The sequence below is a fragment of the Mytilus galloprovincialis genome, chromosome 11, assembly GCF_965363235.1.
Source record: "Mytilus galloprovincialis chromosome 11, xbMytGall1.hap1.1, whole genome shotgun sequence".
In the NCBI taxonomy this organism is placed as follows: Eukaryota; Metazoa; Mollusca; class Bivalvia; order Mytilida; family Mytilidae; genus Mytilus; species Mytilus galloprovincialis.
This window is the reverse complement of record NC_134848.1, coordinates 44344563-44365104: the sequence shown is the minus strand read 5'-3', so window position 1 is coordinate 44365104 and position 20542 is coordinate 44344563. Positions and strand designations below refer to the sequence as shown.

The following is a 20542-nucleotide window of genomic DNA, read 5'->3' as shown; positions in this document are numbered from 1 at the left end:
GTTTCTTTTTTTAAACTATTGGCCGTATTTTGGGTTCATGATAATGATAGTAAATTGCATATTTCTCGTAAACAATGAAATATTTATTGATAACGTTCAAATTTTCAGACAAATTGACAGCGATACGACGAAAATTTGAAGAAACATGAATGTGTCCCTAGTACACGGATGCCTCATCTACACTCATTTTCTATGTTTAGTGGGCCGTGAAAATGGGATAAAACTGTAATTTGGCATTAGAATTAAAAAGATCATACCATAGGGAAAATGTGTACTAAGTTTCAAGTTGATTTAACCTGAAGCTGTACAAACGGACAAACGAACAGACGAACGGACGAACGCAGGCACAGACCAGAAAAGCATAATGTTCATAAATGGAGCATAAAAAACATTAAGAATACATATGAATATTCGGTAATCGAGCCCATGTGTATGGTTCCAGAGGAAGCAGATAAAAATCTTAATTTGTCTTGATATATGCAGGCGGAAACCCAGTTGAAATAGAACAAAAGAATCGTAGTTCTTTGTATGAGAAGGCGATAAATGTTTACTGTAATGTATACTATAGTAACAAAATTTTTAAAAGTTATTAGAAACAAATATATAAAACGACAATTTTCTTCTCAATAACGAAGTGTTTAATTTTAAAAACACCATTTGCATAAGTTTTCAATTTATCTATTTCATAGTAATGCAGAACAATAAGATATCAAGTCGACGACATGGGTACTATAAGTTGGATGTAGAAAATGCAGAACCTCCGAATTTTTTTAACATGGACGGAGAACATATCAATCTATTAGTTCAGAAATTTTCGTGTCTGCCCTTCCATTATGTGAATCAAGAAAAAATTCCCCAAAATAGGTAACCGATTGTATCGAAAATAAAATCGAGTGCACCTTTTTATGTTAGGGCGTGTTTGAGGTATTATATATTTTGTCTTTAAAACGTACAAAGCAAGAGTATTTGATATAGCATCTCGCTTCAGATTTTATAGTCTATATCAAAGCTACAGGTTGACTTTATAACGTAAAAGATGACAGTACGAAAAGATGAAATATATGGGTCAAGTGAAATACCTATCTGATTAAGGTACTATGAAAGCCATCTTCTCATATGTTATCTCAAAATTCTATTGTGTAGATTACGCTTTATTGCAAAAAATTGGGGTTTCCCTGCATAATCTATACAAAATTTGTCAATTTTGAACACCGTGTAGCGTGAAAATAAGCCCGGTGACCCATTCTTTTTATTGCTTTTTTTTAAAAAGCATCTTATAAACTTCATTTTGGCAAATTATTAAAAAATTCTATGGGTTATAATTTAGACACTCAACCTACCTTAATACGTTTATACCAACACGATTAACTTCATTTGATACAAAAAGGTAGTTATATAAATACGGATATTTCTTAGAAATGACGGTCATCCTTTAAAAGTTACGGTCATCATTTACAAATTGCGGTCATCTTCAAACCAATTACGGTCAGCCTTGTTATGAATCGCTGATTCTGTTACGGTCATCTCGATTATGATTTACGGTCATCTGAGCGATTTTTTCAAATCAAAATTCCTGTTTCATGCACATTTCTCGGTAGTAATTAGTGATTTCCGAGTGAATCTTTTATAAATTTACATCGTTGAAATGTATGATTTGTAAAGAAAATGATATAGAAACACTTTAACAGACAATACAGATACTGACCTAATTTTTCATCCGACATCTTGGGATGACCGTGAATGCAGTTACGGTCATCAGCTTTACCCCAGTGAATGTCGAAGTAATGTAATGAATTCTATTCATAAATAAACAATGAGTAGTACAATATACCGATTAACTTTGGTATATTTATTCGTTTCATTTGGAAATTTGAAAACTAGCATAATCACCAAACAACCAATCAGGTGAAATAGTATCGTTTCTGAACGAAACAATGTTTGTTTACACGGAATATATTGATCGTTTCGTTCGTTTCGTTCACACACGACTTTGAGTGGAAAAACACGAGTTGACTTTAATAAACGAAATGAGTGGAGATACACGATTCTGACTGATTTAACTCGTTCGTTCTCATTTCATTCCATTCGCGTGTTCGTTCCGTGATTGTTCCGTGTAAGAGGGAACGTTGAGTGGTTTAGTAGCTGTACTATCTATACAAAATGGATGTTTTGAAAAAATTCTGCTGTCGTGGAATAGATAGTGACAGCGATGTTTATGTTAAAATTAATCAAAGTCATTTATGATAGGTTTTTGGCTGATAAGGGGTCTGATATGAAAAACGATTTGATATAATCTCCATTTTTCATAAACTTATAGAAAATAATGGTATAATTGTATCCCATGATAAAACTAAGTTGTACATATATTTATTCATTAAATTTAAGAATTTTAAGAATTGCTTAAGCCGTATGACATGACTTTTATTATCAGCTGGTTCCGTTTATTATTAACTGGTTCGTGTTTTTATCAACTGCTTCCGTTTTTTATCAACTAATTTCAGTTATAATCGCATGCTTTTCCGTGTTGTTATCGCATTAAGCATTTGGCAAATTTAAGAAAATATACCGCAACGGTACGTTTTTTGTGGGTAAACCATAACAAAGTGGGGACAAATGATACAACACATGCATTTTTTTCAAAATAGTTTTTTGTCTATATGTCCTTTGCTGACGTATACAATAAAAATAATATGACATGTCATTTTTATATCAAACCCATCATCAGCCCATGGCCCTAATCATCACTTGAGAGCTATAAGCTCTCGGGCTGATAAGGGTGTCTGATATAAAAATTCAATATTATAATCTATATTCATCGAACGTAAATAGTTACTTAAGGCGTTTCATACTCAATTTGATAAGCTCGACGTATGTATAGCCCCAAAACAAGATTCAGTTCTTAATTTCTATATTCAAACCTTGTGTAACGCCATACATTCTGAATTCAGGTTGCACAAATAAAGGATATTACTACGACTTTAACTCAAACACATGTCTAAAAATGTTTGTGGACAGCGACGGAAAAACCTGGAAGGCAGCAAGGAACCACTGTCAAGGGAATGGCGGCGATTTAATCAGCTTAACCACTCTTGCCAAATGGAATTTTGTCACAATTTTTACAAGTTGTAAGTTTACTTCTGTATATATCGTATAGTAAGAATTTGAGGGTAAAACCCAACGAAGTGTTTAATGTTGCATACACCTAAAAGTGTACATAGGTAGGATTTTTGTTTTTTATTATTGTCCTATCGATATTATCACAATATTTAATAGACATTGTTTCGAAGTTAACCAGCTGTAAATGTTTGTCAATCAAATTTAAAGGTGAGTTCCTCATACATGTACATACTGCAATCAAACTGCGATCACACTAGTTCGTGTAGTTATAAGTGTTCATTTGTTTATTATCAATAAAGGTTTCAAAACTGTTGTTCACATAGCGCAATGGTGCTTAAACAAATCCCTAGTCATTTTATTATTACGATTTTGTTTTCCAAAAGAGCATTTCGATTTATAGACTATTGCCGATTAGTTATAGACTAGCAGCATATCAGGCGAACGTCTTTGCACACTGCATAAAAAGATATCACAGTTTTTTAAAAGTTTTTCTTAGTCTGATGAAGACCAAGGGATGACATTTTTTCTATAACCAAGTCATGATTTATGATAGTGTGAATGTCTGTAGAACGTTTTAAACATAAGAAACATGTCTAAAAGTGTTTACTATTTTTTAGTACAACGCGATATTTATAACTGAATGGGCGTTACAATGTTGAAATACAAATACCTTTAATAAAACCTAATTACCGTTATATATTTCAGGTGTCTCGGACGTGTGGATAGGCCTTAAAGACAAAAGATGGGTAACAAATGACGTATTCCAAAACATATTCAATGCTACAGTACAGTTTAATAATTTTGACTCCCGTTATAATAATGATCCTGAACCTGTGTGTGTAGCATTTAAATATCCAAATCCAGTTGCTGTTTTGCAAGACGAGGGTTGCAATATTCGACCAAAGAAGACATATGTTTGTGAAATACAGGTTTAATTGAGAGAAAAACAAACCGATGTGTTGTTGAAGGGTCTTGTTCAGATAGAGAACATGGGAACAGGTTTTTGGGCAAATTATTTCGTGATTTATTTCGGGAAAAGAAAAACGTGATCTCCAAATAAATAGAAGTTTAAGTACCTTTCATCTATATTAGATAGGAAGACCTAGATTATTGTTAATTCTTTTTAAAATCACCAAATCTTTTATGTCAAACATTTTCATAAGTATATTCTATTTTTGGTTAAATACTTTATTTCAAGTTTGTTGTCAGGTAAATGCCTAAATACATTGATGACACTTGACTTGTTACATCCCGTTACCCTGGTCTACCACTTCCTGCGTTGTTCATGTATACATGCCTTAAAAAATGGATAACAGGAGCTTACTCTGTCGTTGCAACTGGTCTGTTTTTTTTTGGGTGGTTCGCTCAGTTTTTTTTTAAATTTTATTCTTGTATATCCCTATAAGATTGTGAAGATTGTACAGCTTTAAACAACTGTCGCTTTGTATTAAAAAAATGAACTGCAAAATGTTATTTAGAAAATTATGCTACTAATATATATGTATATATTATAGTAATATGTATAAATTTCTTGAAATACAATTGTACAACACTTTAATATATTATGTGTTATTCTATCAATCGTCTAAACTTCTTTTTAGTGACTTTAGGAATGGATTAAGTTTCATTTTTACTGTTTTTGTTGTATCTTTTATGTATGCTCGAACACATATTTGATAAACATTTACCCTTGTCAATTTCTGATTATACACATAATATGATTTGTATATGGAAAAACCTAAGATTGTTAGAAAATAATTCAGACCAAAATAATTTTAAGTCAAACATTTTATATCCAAGACTTATTGGTTTAATGATGCTCTAAAATTTAAATTTGATTATCAATTATTCATAAATACTTTTCCAACATTTTTCTAGAAATCGACAAGAAATAAAAAAGTGGTTATAATCTTCTTCTTCGTTACATACATTAAATAGACTCATTTTTCTGTTTCCGTTTAAACAATGACTGTTTTGTTGGTAATATGAATTGTAAAAGTTTCATCTATATATTTTAACTTATTTTCTTCTAAATAATGAAACATGAAAACAAATAGTTGGTTAATACTAAGGTTCTCATTAATTTGTAAAATACGCATCCATTTGCTAACACCAATTGATGGTTCAGTTTTATCTTTACAAATTGACTAATATAATATATTTGTTGAGAAGCTTGAAGCTTCAATGTAATTACTCTTACAAATTAGATTTTGTCTACGAATATTAACAATACTATTTATAGAACTATCAGACTGTAACATTTGAAGCCAGTCTTTTGGAATTGCTTTTTTTAAATATTTATTTTTTGCAATCCAATTATTCTTGCATTCTAATTTTTCCAGAATAAAATGTTGAGATTTATTACCAGTGTTGTCTATAATATTATTGAATTGATTGACAAAAATCAAGATACTCTTAACCCAATTTTCAAATATAATAGTTTTAATTTCAAAATGAGTCTGTTTGTTTCCCCAAATTACCTGTTGTGTTTTTTTTACTTCTGTGAAGTTAGTAGTTTTTTTTTTGTTTGTCCACCGTCTGATATTACCAAAAATTTAAATACTTCTCTTTAAAATTCAAGGATATTTTTGATATTTTGTAGAATTTTCTTCTTTTCAAAATTCATCTTAAAAATTAATCAATTAATACCAACCACGCTGAGATGTTTTAATGGAATCAACTTCCAGTTTGAAATATCATTACTTATGAGTTTACTTACCTAAGACGCTTTCAGAGACATACAATCACTTTGTATGTCGATCATTTGTAACCCCCCTTCTTCGTTTGACTTTATCATGGTATTTCTTTTAACCTTATCTGGTTTACCATCGAAGATGCATTGATAACGTTTACTTTCTATTTCTTGTCTGAATTTCTCCGGAACTGTACAGGCACTTGCCAAAAAAGTGGTAAAACTTATGTTTTTATAATGAGAATTGTTCCGATTAAAGTTAAATTACGATTCCCCCATAAATAAAATAGTTTATTCATGTTCTCAATTTTATTCTCCCTGTTTTATTTTTCACATTTTTCTCTGTTATGACCAACGTATATTCCTAACAACTGTATTTGTTCCGATTATAAAGTCTTTCCATTTTTCTGTGGAAAGACCTACAAGTATTGCATCTGTTCTGACAATTTTTTTTTTGCTGCCAATGTTTGTTCTTGCTTGTAACCTTGATTTTGCAACATGTCACTTAAATATTTGGTATATTTCCGTATACGGTGTAGAAAATGTTTACCCTTACGGAGCACCTGCTGTCACCTCCGGTTTATAGTGGAGTTCGTGTTGTTTCTTGATAATTATTTATAACTGTTTATATAAATGTCTTTTGGTTTTGTGAGTCTTTGTTTACTCCTGGGTTTTGATTGTTATTGTCTTATCGTACAGTTTATATACGATGGGTACAACATGTGGAGCAGGATCTGCTTACCCTTACGGAGCACCTGAGATCACCCTAGGTTTTGCTGGGGTTCGTGTTGTTTATTCTTTAGTTTTCTTTGTTGTGTCATGCGTACTATTGTTTGTCTGTTTGTTCTTTTCATTTTTAGTCATGGCGTTGTCAGTTTATTTTCAATTTATAAATTTGATTGTCCCTCTGGTATCTTTCGTCCTTCTTCTATATGCTTTTAATGTTGACCCTGTTAAATTTTCTTTGTAAAGTTATTTCCCTTTAAACTTTAAACGTTACGACCGTTAGTTCTCTCGTTTGAATAGTTTTACATTCTCATATCGGGGCCTTTTATAGCTGACTATGCGGTATGGACTTTGCTCATTGTTGAAGGCCGTACGGGGACCTATAGTTGTTAATGTATGCATCATTTTGGTCTCTTGTGGACAGTTGTCTCATTGGCAATCATACCACATCTTCTTGTTTATATTAATCAATTTTAAGCGAAGCGATACAGAGTCTACGTATGCAAGTTATCTCCTCTTTTGTATTTGACATACGTAGTATATGAATGAATCTTTAAATGCGTTACTGATAAAGACATGTGGTATCTTAATTTTAGGTCCTTGATATAAAAAAAATGGTCAAGTTTTTTTCTAAATTTATTTTGAGTTTGTTTTTTTCTCATTTCTTTTTATAAACTGTACAAGATACCGACAACATTTATATGCAATTGTCATTTGGGACATGTCATAACTCATTAAATGTTGGTTGAAACAGTGCCTAGACATTAAACGGGAGTTTTTGCCTCTCTTGTATTAAGAATTGTACGTAAAGTGAAACCATTAACCATGAATATGTCAGACCTAGGGTCTTTTGCTTTAGAAGTGACCTAATGTAAACCGGATGTGATTGTTGTGTATACTTCATGTAAACTCCTATAGATCAATGTTTTTTTTAAACCAGTGTCAAATTTGCTATCAAATAAAACAGGAAATCACTCAATTTAGTTTGGAATAACATTTGTTCTATTGAGGTTTTTGGATATCTGAGACATGGGTTGCATATAACTGATCTACGGAAGTTGAGAATTAGGTCCCTTTTTTCAGGCAACAATTTATAAAAAAAATATGTTTTTGAATCAGTATGATTGGACTCAAATAGTCATTTTTATTTAACCAAAAGAAGCTTCACATCAATAATTTATGGAAAGACCTTCAATTGTTATCTGAACAATTGATTTTTTTTATTTCTTTCAGTGTATTTACTGCTCTTGGACGTTAAGGAGTAACACGAGTACTGGTCAATTATTTTTCAATTTGTCAACTACTCGGTTCCGAAAGCAACATCATGGTTTGAACAGTTTACCTTTCACCAAACAGAACGTTCATAGGAAGTAAACAAAGAGAAAATGATAAGACAATAAAGTAAATTTATCTATTAAGCATATAATTTACACTCTGTGTTTATCTATCTTCAAACTGTTTTTTTTTCTATCTTGCGTCATTCAACAATGTTCTTATAATGTAATTTGATTTGTGCTTTCCTAAATGAAGTGTGAGTCATTCTGAAAAGGGTTCCTATTGTCGTTTAATCATCATTTTAGTAGATTTTAGTGAATATCGAAATCCTTTCCATGTACCCCAATTGATACCATCGGCATTAGACGAGTGCTGTCCACCAAGATATTTCCCATTCAAGTTAGAATAATGACAATCATTGTACCACCATGCCCCTTTAAATGTTATTGCGCAGTGGCGAGAACTTCTGTCATTATCTTGGTCTTTAGTAGAAAACATCATACCGTTTTTATTATAGAGGTTGTGCGTTAGGCTATCTCCTGTTCATATAAAGAAAGTATGATTATTAATATATTTGAATATGTTGAAGACAATTTTACTTTAAAGAAAAAGACGTGTCACAACACAATAATGTCTAAGTTCTTAATGCATTCACAGTATGGCATAATATGGCCGATCTACGATTTGTCCTCTTAAGACTAGCATTCTGGAAAATACACAACAACAAAAAATTATTTGAAGAATAATTATACCCTTTCTTATAAAACAGAAAGTCAAACGAAAACAAATCAAACAGTTTCTTCAAGGATCAGAAGCCATTCATAATGGGAGAACACATTGCACAGTTGCGAGAACTTCTGTCATTATCCTTGTCTTTAGTGGAAAACATCATGCCGTTTTTATTATAGAGGTTGTTATCAGAATACATTAGCCTATCTCCTGTGCAAGTAAATCAAGTATTATTATTAATGTATTTGAAAATGTTTCTGACAAATTTACTTTAAATACAATGCTTGTCATAACACACTTATGTCTAAGTCCTTAATGCATTTACAGTGTGTCATACTATATCCGATCTAGGATTTGTCCACCCTAACATACTACTAGCATTCTAGAAGATACACAAAAAAGAAAAATGAAAAATAATTCTACCCTTTCTTATAAAACAGAAAGTCAAAGGAAAACATATTTTTTTACCCTTCCGGAGCACCTAAGATAAAAAAAGCCATACTTAATGAAAGAACACATACACCCTCAGACAACAGAAAAAAAATTCACCTACATTTTTAGAATTGATAACATCTATGTCAACTATGAGATCGTGAGTTTTAACAGACAATCATTTGGGAATCAACTGTGCTCTTTGGTTTGTTGACTCATTCGTTTATATTTTGAGGATGCAGACCTTAATACATAGATTATTAATAACTGACTATGAGGTGTGAGCTTTGGTCATTGTTGAAGACCGCATGTTGACCTATAAGTGTAAATGTTTGTGTCATTTGGGGACTTATGGAGTTATGTCTCATTGACAATCATACCACATCTTCTTTTTTATAATTAATACAGATATTTTGGTCCGATTATATTATGTTCCATTTAAGATGTTTGAACACATCCAACCAACCTTGAAACATTTGAATTTTAAACGTTTATGTTGAGGACAAGTTCATCGTATTTAAACATATTTAGATAAACGATTTAAAAGTAAAATGGCAAACATACCGACCTCCGAGGAAAATTGAAAGTAAAAACTCCCTTGCAAAATCGAAAAATCAAACACATGAAATGAATGGATAACAAATATTGTTCCTTGTCTGTTCTTTGTATAAAGCTGAAAATAGTATGCATAAAATGGACAATTGTATGTTTAGGGGATATAAGTATAACAGACTTAGAACCAGCAAGTTTATGAAATCGTATACCGTAAGGATCCTACAGAATGCAACTTTAACGTGCTCTTATTGAATACACTGCTGCATTTCAATAGATATAAAAACACAAGCTTTATTTCTATTATTATTCACTCGTTGACCTTTGCTATAACTTGGTCTTTTCACATGAGGAAAAATTTGACGCGGTCTAAGATAGAACAATATCGGAACAGACATCATAATTTACAAACAAACCGGATGTACCGTCATGCTATTAGGTGACACATTAATTGAGTCTAGATTTGCGTGTATTGAATCAATAGCAAATGTAGTAACAATCATTAAAAATATTTATTAAATTCGTAAAGAGGAACTTTGAACCTAACATAGCAGACATGTAAATATATTTGTATTGTTGTTCAAATTCACTGGGAATGAATCGTTTAAATAATTATAATGGAGACTACATTTTATACTATGTGCAAATCCGCACTTAATAAAAAGTAAAATCACAAAAAAAGCTGAACTGCGAGGAAAATTAAAAAAGGCAAATCCCTAATCATTCTCCAAAAAAGCATTTCAAATTTCAAACACATCAAACAAATGTGTAACAACTGGTATATTCCTATGCCATTTTACAGTTGTTGGTGTTGTTTAATTGGTGTGTTATTGAACTATTATACACAGTCCTCATTTATGTGTTATTTTAAAGTATAAATTTATTATTTCGAACAGACAGAAAATATAGTATAGTAATTCCTTATAATTAAATTTTAAATTCCATTTTAAAAACGGAGTTAATCATGAAAAAAGCATTGATGACGTCACGGTCATATGACAAAATAAAGTGTTCGAGCTGACAGAAAAAACACTGTCATTCAATCAGAAGACGCGTTACATCAACAATTTAAAACCATAAGCTATACCTGCTGTTCCGCTGTACCCAGTAACAGTCAAAGTATACTTTGTTGTGGCATCACCAATATGGAACTCACTATATTCTGCGTACCTCGAATTCCCTTCAAAATCTTCAAGATGGATGTACATATTGTAGGTGTCAGAAGATGTAAGAATATTAATGAATTTAGTTCCTGTAAAACAAAGGAAAACAAACTTTAATTGACAATCTATGATTCGGCTTGTCATTAAATTGATGGCGTTTCCATTATATAAAAAATGACGTCTAAGTATAAGATAGAACTTTAAGCAAAATCGAACACGTGACGATGTTATTATTTATTTGTAATCGTACAATTCTCAAAAGCGCTGAGCTACCGAATTAGACTTACTTCATGATTTGTACTAAAATAAGCTACATGACGGATGTCATAGGTGGAGCAAGATTTTTGTACTCTTTCGGGCACCTGAGCTCATTCCACTTTTTTTAGTGAGCTGTTCTACTCGGTCTTGAGTTTATAATGGAGGGGTTGTTTATTGGTCTTTTTCTCTTTTCTTAGCCATTCCGTTGTCAGTTTTTTTTTCGACTTCCCTTTGCTATTTTTCGCTTATTTTTTTTGTTTCCGCGAATATTGTTATCATTGTTGTATACAACGAAATTAATTTTAAACTGTTTTCAATTAGTCTAGGACAACGTGTACTCACACAGGATACGAAAAAACTGATCAAAGATAGCGTTACTAGATGTATTTGCTTTCAATGATTTTAAAAGATAAAATTACCTAACCAAAACTCGGATTTTAACTCTCCAAATCCAATCTCATAATCTTTCCATGTTTTGTAAAAATCAACAGTTCCGTCCATTCTGCTTTGGAAAACCTTTTGAAAAATAATAATGAAATAAATTTAAACAATTTCTCTTTTTTTACAGAGATAATTTCGTTTTCAATTGTAGTGAAATTATATGTAGATATAATTTTGTCTTCACGTTTTTCTTTTTATATCAATTTTAGCTCACCTGACACAACGTAGCATGTACAGTATTAACATCAGTTGGCGTTTTTCATTATCGCCAATACTTCAAACTATATCCTTAGGTTACACTACATTACGTGTCTGAAAACTATAACCGATTGTCAAGATTAATTTTCACTTATTTTGCAGATTGATTTTAAGTTTTCAAATGAATATACTACATATTTAAAAATGTATTGAGGGAAAAAAATATTACATTAGTTGCAATAAATTACACTGATTTGCCAGTTCAATAAAAACCGATAATTTTACATGACTTTGTGAAATAAACGTGGTTATTTCACTCTCTGACGTCCTACAACAATAGGCGATGTCAAGACGTCGTTAACGGCGGATCAGAAAAAAATGTTGGTGCGTAGAAAAAACATATAGTTCCTTACATTAATTTGTTTGAAAAAAGCCATTAGCCAATGTTATAAAAAGAATAACTAATTAAAGAATTCAAATATCGAAAAATATTCAACTCGTGACCAAACAACACTGATAATTACACTGATAATTAACGAATGCGTTACGCGCATTCGTGAATTAATGTGTTGTACGGTCACTCGTTTAATATTTTCTCGATTTGAATTCTTCGATTAGTTATTCTATAAATACCATTACATAATAACAATAGTAACATTTAATCTAGATCTTCACTACACTCACAGTCCATCCAAATCCTGCTGTATCCATGTCACAGTAAACATCAAACGTTTGATTTGACGGGTAGATTGTATATACCCCCGAACAACTTCCTTGTGGAAGATCACTGCAGTCACGTGGGCGAAGTTCTAAAAAAATACATAATACTCTTATTAGTGGATGACTCATATATCAGATAATATATATACAGTCAGGATTCTACTTTGTCAAAATTATCTCCCCATTACGCCAGTTAATTTTCACAATCGTAGAAATGGAAGCCATTGTAGGGCTGACGCGCTGCCAATTTTGCTCTTGAAAACCGATTAATGTATCCCCAAAGCACCATTACGATCCCCATATGTCAGTTGTATTTTAAAATACAAAAGTTTCTACTAGCTAATGAGCATCAGTTAATGATCTTGCCTGCATTGATTCAACTTAGAATTATTGTCTAATCGGTGGCCAGGTTGAATTTTTGAAAATTCATGAATATTTAAAAAAAATCTAATTAAATATTTCGTGGAAGGGCAGACTAGATTTTTTAAGTGGTTGAAGTCTGTAAACCTTAGTTATCACACACAAACAAATATCAATTTTCGAAGATATGCATTTTCATCATCCAACTTGAAAGACTGTCGTCAAGTACTTTTAGTAAAAAAAATAGCTACGTTAACACACCTACTCTGTTTTTATGATTCATTAGATAGGTATTTCACTTGACCCATATATTTCAACTTTTAGTACCGTGATTTTTAGGTTATAAAGTCAACCTTTCGATACATAAAAATGATAAAATCTGAAGAGAGATGATGTATCAAATATTCTTGCTTTGTACGTTTTCAAGACAAAATGTTCAACTCAAAACACGCCATAACATAAAAAGATGCACTCGATTTTCTCTTTTTCGATACAATTGTTACCCATTTTCATGAGTCATATAATGGAAGGGCAGATACGAAAATTACTGAACTTATATGTTCTCCGTCCGTGGTATTTTAAAAAAAAAATCGGAGGTTATGCATTTTCTACATCCAACTTGATAGATATCCATGTTGTCGACTTGATATCTAATTGCTCTGCTTAACTATGTAAAAGATAAATTGAAACCATATGCAAATGGCGTTTTGAAGATAGAACACTTCGTAATTAAGAAGAAAATTGTCATTTTATTTGTTTCTATTAACTTTATTTTTTTTTTGTTACTATAGTAAACAGTCAGTTAGCATTTATCGCCTTCTCTAACAAAGAGCTTCGATTCTTTTGTTCTATTTCAACCGGGTTTCCGCCTGTATATGCATACAGTGAACGACGAATAAATAAATGACGACACTTCATGATGAAAATATTTTAAATTGCTTTAGGAGCATATGATTTTTACTGTGTGCCCACTTTTGTCATGTTTATATGCTCATCTTTGATGTAAAGTATATTTCTTCTTTTATTCGCTTCATTTTTGTTCAGTTGTTGGCATGACGTTATTAATTAAATTTGGCAAAACTGTTCTTCTCATTGTGGAAACAAACTTATTTTCGCGGGTCTTTCTTATTTTCCTTATTTATCATATACTTAGCAATGATATGATAGCTTTTACATATGTGTAATGAGCGGAGGTACACAAGTCATAATTTCCCACCCGGGCTGATAACCCATATCATGGGCATCTCGTGCACAAAACCAATAATAGTGCCTCTCGTGCAAGTTACTTCCGGTATTTCCGGTATTGGTTGTTTACTTTTCCATTGTGACGTCAGATATTTCTATGACGACGTCAACATTTACGGGAACTTTTGTGGAGATAGTTTAGTACTAGCTAACAAATGCCTTTGACAATTATGAGTCATTTTATAGTACAACACACATTGAGTACATTTTAATAATGATCATAAAACTCATTTTAAATGTTTAAAAATGCTTCTATATGAAATAGTAACATAAATAATTATATGTATGGAGGTAGTGATGTTATTGTCGTTGGACAATTAAAGTGTATTTATTCGATTCATAATTTAACTTCTTTATAAATTTTTTAATTGTTTTAGTTATTGCATTGTCGGAAGTATATGATAAAGCGAGTAATACATGGCCTTTTCCATATCGGCCTGGGTATCTTCCCTCTCTCCGTCTCGGGATGATACCCAGGCCGATATGAAAAAGGCCATATATTAATCTCTATGTATCATTCAAAGAAATCCAAGTGATATATGTTCCTTATGATTCAATCGCTCGCGAAAATAAATCGTTCTCGAAAACAAGTTGGTTTACATTAATTTTTGCAGCATAATGTACTTCCGTTATGATATTTCTATTGTAATTTACAATCATATGGAACATCAATGGTGCGAGAACAAATATTTTATAAAGCTTTGAGTATGCCAATGGTGTTTGAAAGTAACCGGTAGACATGAAACTACATTCTTTAAAAGCTGCCGATAAGCTGCTCTAAAGACACAGAAAAAAACATGCAGTTTTTATGTAACGGAATATGATGAAACTGTTAACAAACTGAGAGGTTTAGCACTATAAAACCAGGTTTAATCCACCAGTTTCTAAATTTGAAAATGCCGGTACCAAGTCAGGGATACGACAGTTCTTGTCCATGCGTTTTTTTTTATGTGTTTTGTCATTTGATTTTGCCATGTGATTATGGACTTTTCGATTTGTACTTCCTCTGAGTTCAGTATTTTTGTTATTCTACTTTTTTCTTTCCGACAATAAATCTAAAGAGTACATACATTTAAGTCCTAAATAAAAACACATTTTATCATCTGAGTTCTTTCTGTAAATGCATTTTCCAAGATATATAAAACTTACGTGTGCTGATTTCGGATAACTTTATAGGTAATGGAATACAATAGAAGTCCGGTCCCCGTGGCATGCATGCTTCATTGAGCTTACAGTCATTTCCTTTGCATTGACCGGCTAGTTCCTAAACGTGAAGCAGTCATTTAGTTACTGTACATTGAAATTGTTAATCCTGTATGCGACTTTCTCCTAAAGAGACAATACTTTCAAAGCTGATAAAAATTTGTTTGCATTAGAAAGGCATTTTCAGATTATTCGGATTGAACAGAAATTCCAAATGTTACAACAGTTTAATTTTTTTTATTTAATTTGGACAATCAAAACTTTCACATCAGTCTTATCGTTCGGACAAGAATAAACTGAACATTGCATCTAAAACTATTGTTTACATTATTACCATCAATCTATGTGAATCACGTTTATATAAGATTAATACCCTCTGAAGGTAAATCTGAGATCAACATAAAAAATACAGATTCAAGTGGTCATGACACATTTCTTTGATATAACCTTTTTAGTTTGTACCTATTTAATTGTGTAAGAGACACTTAAGTCAACATTGTTTCAAGCAACAAGATTGAGAGTTTAGTTAAAAAATGTAAACGCCAAGTCAACATATCTTTAATATCAATACATCCGATTTTATTTGATAGTTTTCTTGATACTGATTCCAAAAATATATTGTTCAGTATACTTTTACATTAAACAAGTACAAACATAGCTACTTCCGTTTAACACAAGGTCACTTCCAGTTGGCTTTTCAATGGTGAAGTATTTTGCAACGAAATGCAAGGAGTTCCATAACTTTATCATGTTTACATATGAGGTAAAGGCGAAGGTCAAAATCTATAACGTCAAATTTACCTATGACCATGAGTGTAATTTCAAGGATATGGTTAATGAGTTCTGTCACCATATGCCGAATTTTTTATATAAGAAGGGAGAAAACTCCAACTCCCTTTCAACCAAAATTTATGTGTTACAACATGTCGCCACTTACAATTTAGTAAAAATATGCTGTCTTATACTGTTTATGAAAAGAATTACAAATAAGCCAAAATCAAAATTTAAAATATGACCTCGACCTCTGACCTTGACCTAATTTTCTCAGTTTTGCATCAAAAACCTCAAATCAAAAGATCCTAGGTCTCTATCACTTATGGTTTACAAAATATCATAATCATATTTCTTAGATTACATGCATGAGGGGATATAACTCTTATATGGAGTGTTCATATCGCTTCTGTCAAAATAGGACAAATCAATGATATAAAGAGCAATTTTATAAAATAAATTTGTTGCTTTCTTTTACGGTTATGGAGAAGATGTAGTCAGAAGGAAAACAGTGTTCGGTTAGATAATTGTTACAAAGAAAAGTGTAAGCCTAAGCAGGGTAAAATTTAAAAGTCCTAATGAACTAAACGATACAATATGAGAAATATCTAAGCGACATATTGCGAAACAAAATTAGGCAGCAAAAAAAAAAAAAAAAAAAAAATTCCACCTCTAAAGATCAATTTTGATATACAGCTCTGGAAATTCAGTTTGAAATTTCATATCCAGGGTCAAATGATATCTTATTGCACTGATTTAAAAAATATATGGTTTCTTTACATACTTTTCTAAATAAGGGAGAAGTGTTTTACTTCCGGTTTGAAATATGTCATTTCCGGGTTTATTTGATAGTTTATTGGATTCCGAAAATATATGATCCTATATACTTTAACATCAAGTAAGTACAAAACAAGGCTATTTCCGGTTTACAAAAAGTCATTTCCGGTTGGTTTTTTAATGTCATGTAAATTGCAACCTAATGAGCAAAGTCCTATGGCTTTATCATGTTGAAACATAAAGTTAAATCAAAGGTCAAAATCAAGAACATATAATTTAACTTTGACCTTGAGGTCAATTTCAAGGTCAAATATCACAGACCTTTAATTAAATTACCCTAGATCTGTATTATACTTGGTAAATGAGTTATACAACCATACATGTAATTCTAAATATAAAAAGGGAGAATACTCCATTTTACGGTCAATGTACCCTTTCAACCAAAATTCATGTGTTACTTGTGTTAACAATGTGTTAAGAACAAAATTAGGCGGTAGAAAAAAAATTCAGAAGAGATACGATAGGTCTTTCCACAAAGGTGGAAAGACCTCATAACGTAGGCGTTTGTGTATTTGTTAGGCTGACATTTGAGCGTTTTACATAATTTTTAACATAGTATATTTGATGAGTTTTTTTACAAACACTGGGTCGATACCACTGCTAATAGAGATTCCCTCCTTCAGTAGTGAGCATTTCTCTGTTGATTTATCATTTACATTGTAATTTTAATAAACTAGCTGTTTATAAAACTAATTTTTAGAAATACTTACGATTTTCTACCGCAGGATAAATTAATCTCAGCTCTAATTGGTTAAACCTTTTAGATTGCTTTTTTCTCATTGCTATTCAACTAAGTTCTTTATTTGGCCGCATTAACTTGTTAAATTCGAGTGTCACTGATAAATATTTTGTAGGTGAAACGCGCTTTTGACATTCACAATTATAAGTCTTATGTTTTATTCAAGGAATGACTGTAATATTCTTTTCTGTCTATGAAGAAAAAAACATAAAAAATGTTGTGCACACTGAATAACCAGCATAGCGGGTTATTTTAAAGTGTGCACAACATTTTTGATGTAATTAGAATAGATAGACACAACATTACAGTCATTCCTTATAATTTAATTATCAATTCCATTTAAATTGTAGCGTTACGATCACACGACAAAACTATGTATATGAGCTGATAAACAAAATGCTGACAGCCATTCAGAAGACGCGTTACATTCGAAATTAAATTATATAGAAATATCAATTTTGTAAAAAAACTTTTTTTTTTCTTGTTTATATCTACATTTCCAACTTCTGATCATATAGTCATCGTTCGTTCATAGGTCATATCATTTTTAAAGTGATTATTTGAAAATAATTTGGCCTTGATCATGACGGAAATATTAACCAGAATATTTAATCTGCGTAAAACACACAGCACCTAATCACTGTTCAACATTCAGAATTGAATCTATTTCTTCGGGATTCTATGGCAGATTAAAAAAAAATAGATGATTTCAATGTCTTACGACCTATATATTTCCTGATTGTATCTTACATTAATTTGTAGGATCCTTTACTATAGATAATTTTGCTGCTCTGTAAAAATAACATCTCCACGTCTTATGTATCATGTACTGTAGTACGACGCTAGATTACAACTGACGTGGAAAGGTCTAGCAGGACGGCTACAGTGCAGGCGATGTGGTGTCACGATATCTCAGTAGCATGGGTTCGAATCCCGGCGAGGGAAGAACACAAATTTTGCGAAAGCAAATTTCAAAAATGAATTTACAGATCTAACATTGTTGTTTTGATGTTTAGACGAGTTGTATACGTGTATATATATACTAGTCAAAACAGGGAACCACACACAATGTGACCTCCAATTTATCATAAAACATAATATATAGAAAAAAACTGTTAAATTATATAATGCAAAAACATTGTTAACAAAGCAAATGCATATGATTAAAATGATCTGACCAAATTTGAAAATTTGAAAATACCGAGTTATTGACCACAGGGATTCAAATTTACTTTGCAAAAAATGATGACAAAAGTCGGCACTAAATTTCGATGATGAAAACTAGGGATTCAAATATCTGCAAAGTCATTCAAAATTTTAGGTAGAACATGTTTACGTTTAAAGTTCTAGTATAGATTTATAATTTTTATGGTAAAAAAATAACAAAATTTAAAAACAAATCACGATTTTGTCTCTGTAAAACTCAGACCAATTTGGCAAGTATTTACCTTGGTACACTGTATCCAATTTCATTTATATGTAGAGAACATTGCCATGTATCGTATTATTTTTGTTGACTAGTATATATACATATCGTCGTCCTCAAGGGTTGGTGAATATGTTTACCATATTTTTACACATATAACCGTATAGCGGGGGTTATTTTCGCGGTGTGAACATTTCCGCTGAGAGAACAAAATCGCCAAAAAAAATTCCGACAAATTAAAAGTGTTCATGCAAAGGTATGGATAAAAAGTTTGAATCCGCCAAAATTATAACCACCAAAATATTGCATATACTTTATTCAGTAAAAATCGCGAAATTTTACACCCGAAAAAATAACCCGCTATACGGTATATTGTAATTACCTCTGGAAAAGTTGAAGCAGCAATAAAACTATTCCCGATACTCTCAACAAGTGCACAATCACTTTCCCCGGGTTCAGCATCATTTATTTGGCAAGTTTTATTCGCTGCTATAAAGTTTATAGATTTGCATATTTTTACTCTAGAGCAGTACTGAGCACATATTGACCACATTGGCATTGGTACCTCAAATAGCACATGTCCACTGTAAATCTGATCTTTCTGTTTTTCTATAACGACTATTTCACATAATGTCCCCATAAAAATGAAAGTTATCGAAAAGGTCAAACGAAACATTTTGTTCCAATTGGAAAACCATGAAAGAATTAACGTGTCTTTTTTTCCAGAAAAGTTTTGCGTGTGTTCACGAGAACAATTTCATTACATAAAACTTGTTTTTCTTTTTTAAAAAGAGTTTCATAAATGCTTTTAATTGCCCGGATTTTGATTTGTTCAAATAATAACTCATTTTCAATCAGAATATTTTTCGACTTTTGGTTAATTAACTGCTGAGTGAAAATATTAATTACAATTGATTACGGAATTATTATTAAATTGTTCGATTTAATTTTAAATATAATAAAACCTTTTAAAGTTGAATGTATTTCTATTTTAAAATTCATGAACGAAATAGAAGGTAATGATGTTTTTAGTTTAATGTTGCGGAAACTCACCAAATACATATGTATTATTCATATGATGATGCAATCACAATTTCATTGTGCTGTTTTCCAAATGTCTATCAATTCTTCGTTTTTCCAATATTTCAAAGTTCTCAGCATGAAACTTTTCCAAATTTCAAGTAAACCTATTCCTAAATAATACTAGCTGTTGAATAGCAGATTAGTCTTTAATTTTCTTTGGAGTGTCTTGTGTACTACATGTATTATTTGTATGCTTGTTGTTTTTTCTTTGTTAGCCTTGGCGTTGTCAGTTAATTTTCAACCTATGAGTTTGACTATCCCTCTGGTATCTTTTGTCCCTCTCTTGTACGTATATCAAGAGTATATTGTGAACATTTTTGTCATCTGGATTAAGTTACTGTTTCGCCTGTAAATTGGAAATACTTAAATTATTGTTTCAAATACTAATTAAATAAAAAAAAGTTAGGATGGTCAAAGCTTTCTAAAAGAATAGTATGTTTAATACAAGCTAGAAATTTTCAAAACTTAACCAATTAAGTTTTTGTGCTTTACCCAACTTTTTATTTGTCCAAGACTACAGGGCTTATATATGATTCAATTCATACTTTCGGGATATGAATATAAGCTAACCTCTA

At 31.4% G+C, this 20542-nt stretch overlaps 1 protein-coding gene across 1 annotated transcript; it reads right to left on the bottom strand.

Annotated features, from left to right (window-relative positions):
* Positions 1 to 7924: 7924 nt before the first annotated feature.
* Positions 7925 to 19664, bottom strand: LOC143052234 (microfibril-associated glycoprotein 4-like). Its single transcript, XM_076225224.1, has 6 exons — positions 19267 to 19664; positions 15058 to 15172; positions 12268 to 12392; positions 11364 to 11460; positions 10611 to 10775; positions 7925 to 8349 (listed from the first exon to the last, which is right to left on the bottom strand). The coding sequence occupies exons 1-6, from the start codon at positions 19558 to 19560 to the stop codon at positions 8090 to 8092; spliced, it is 1056 nt and encodes a 351-aa protein (XP_076081339.1). The 5' UTR covers positions 19561 to 19664; the 3' UTR covers positions 7925 to 8089.
* Positions 19665 to 20542: the final 878 nt, after the last annotated feature.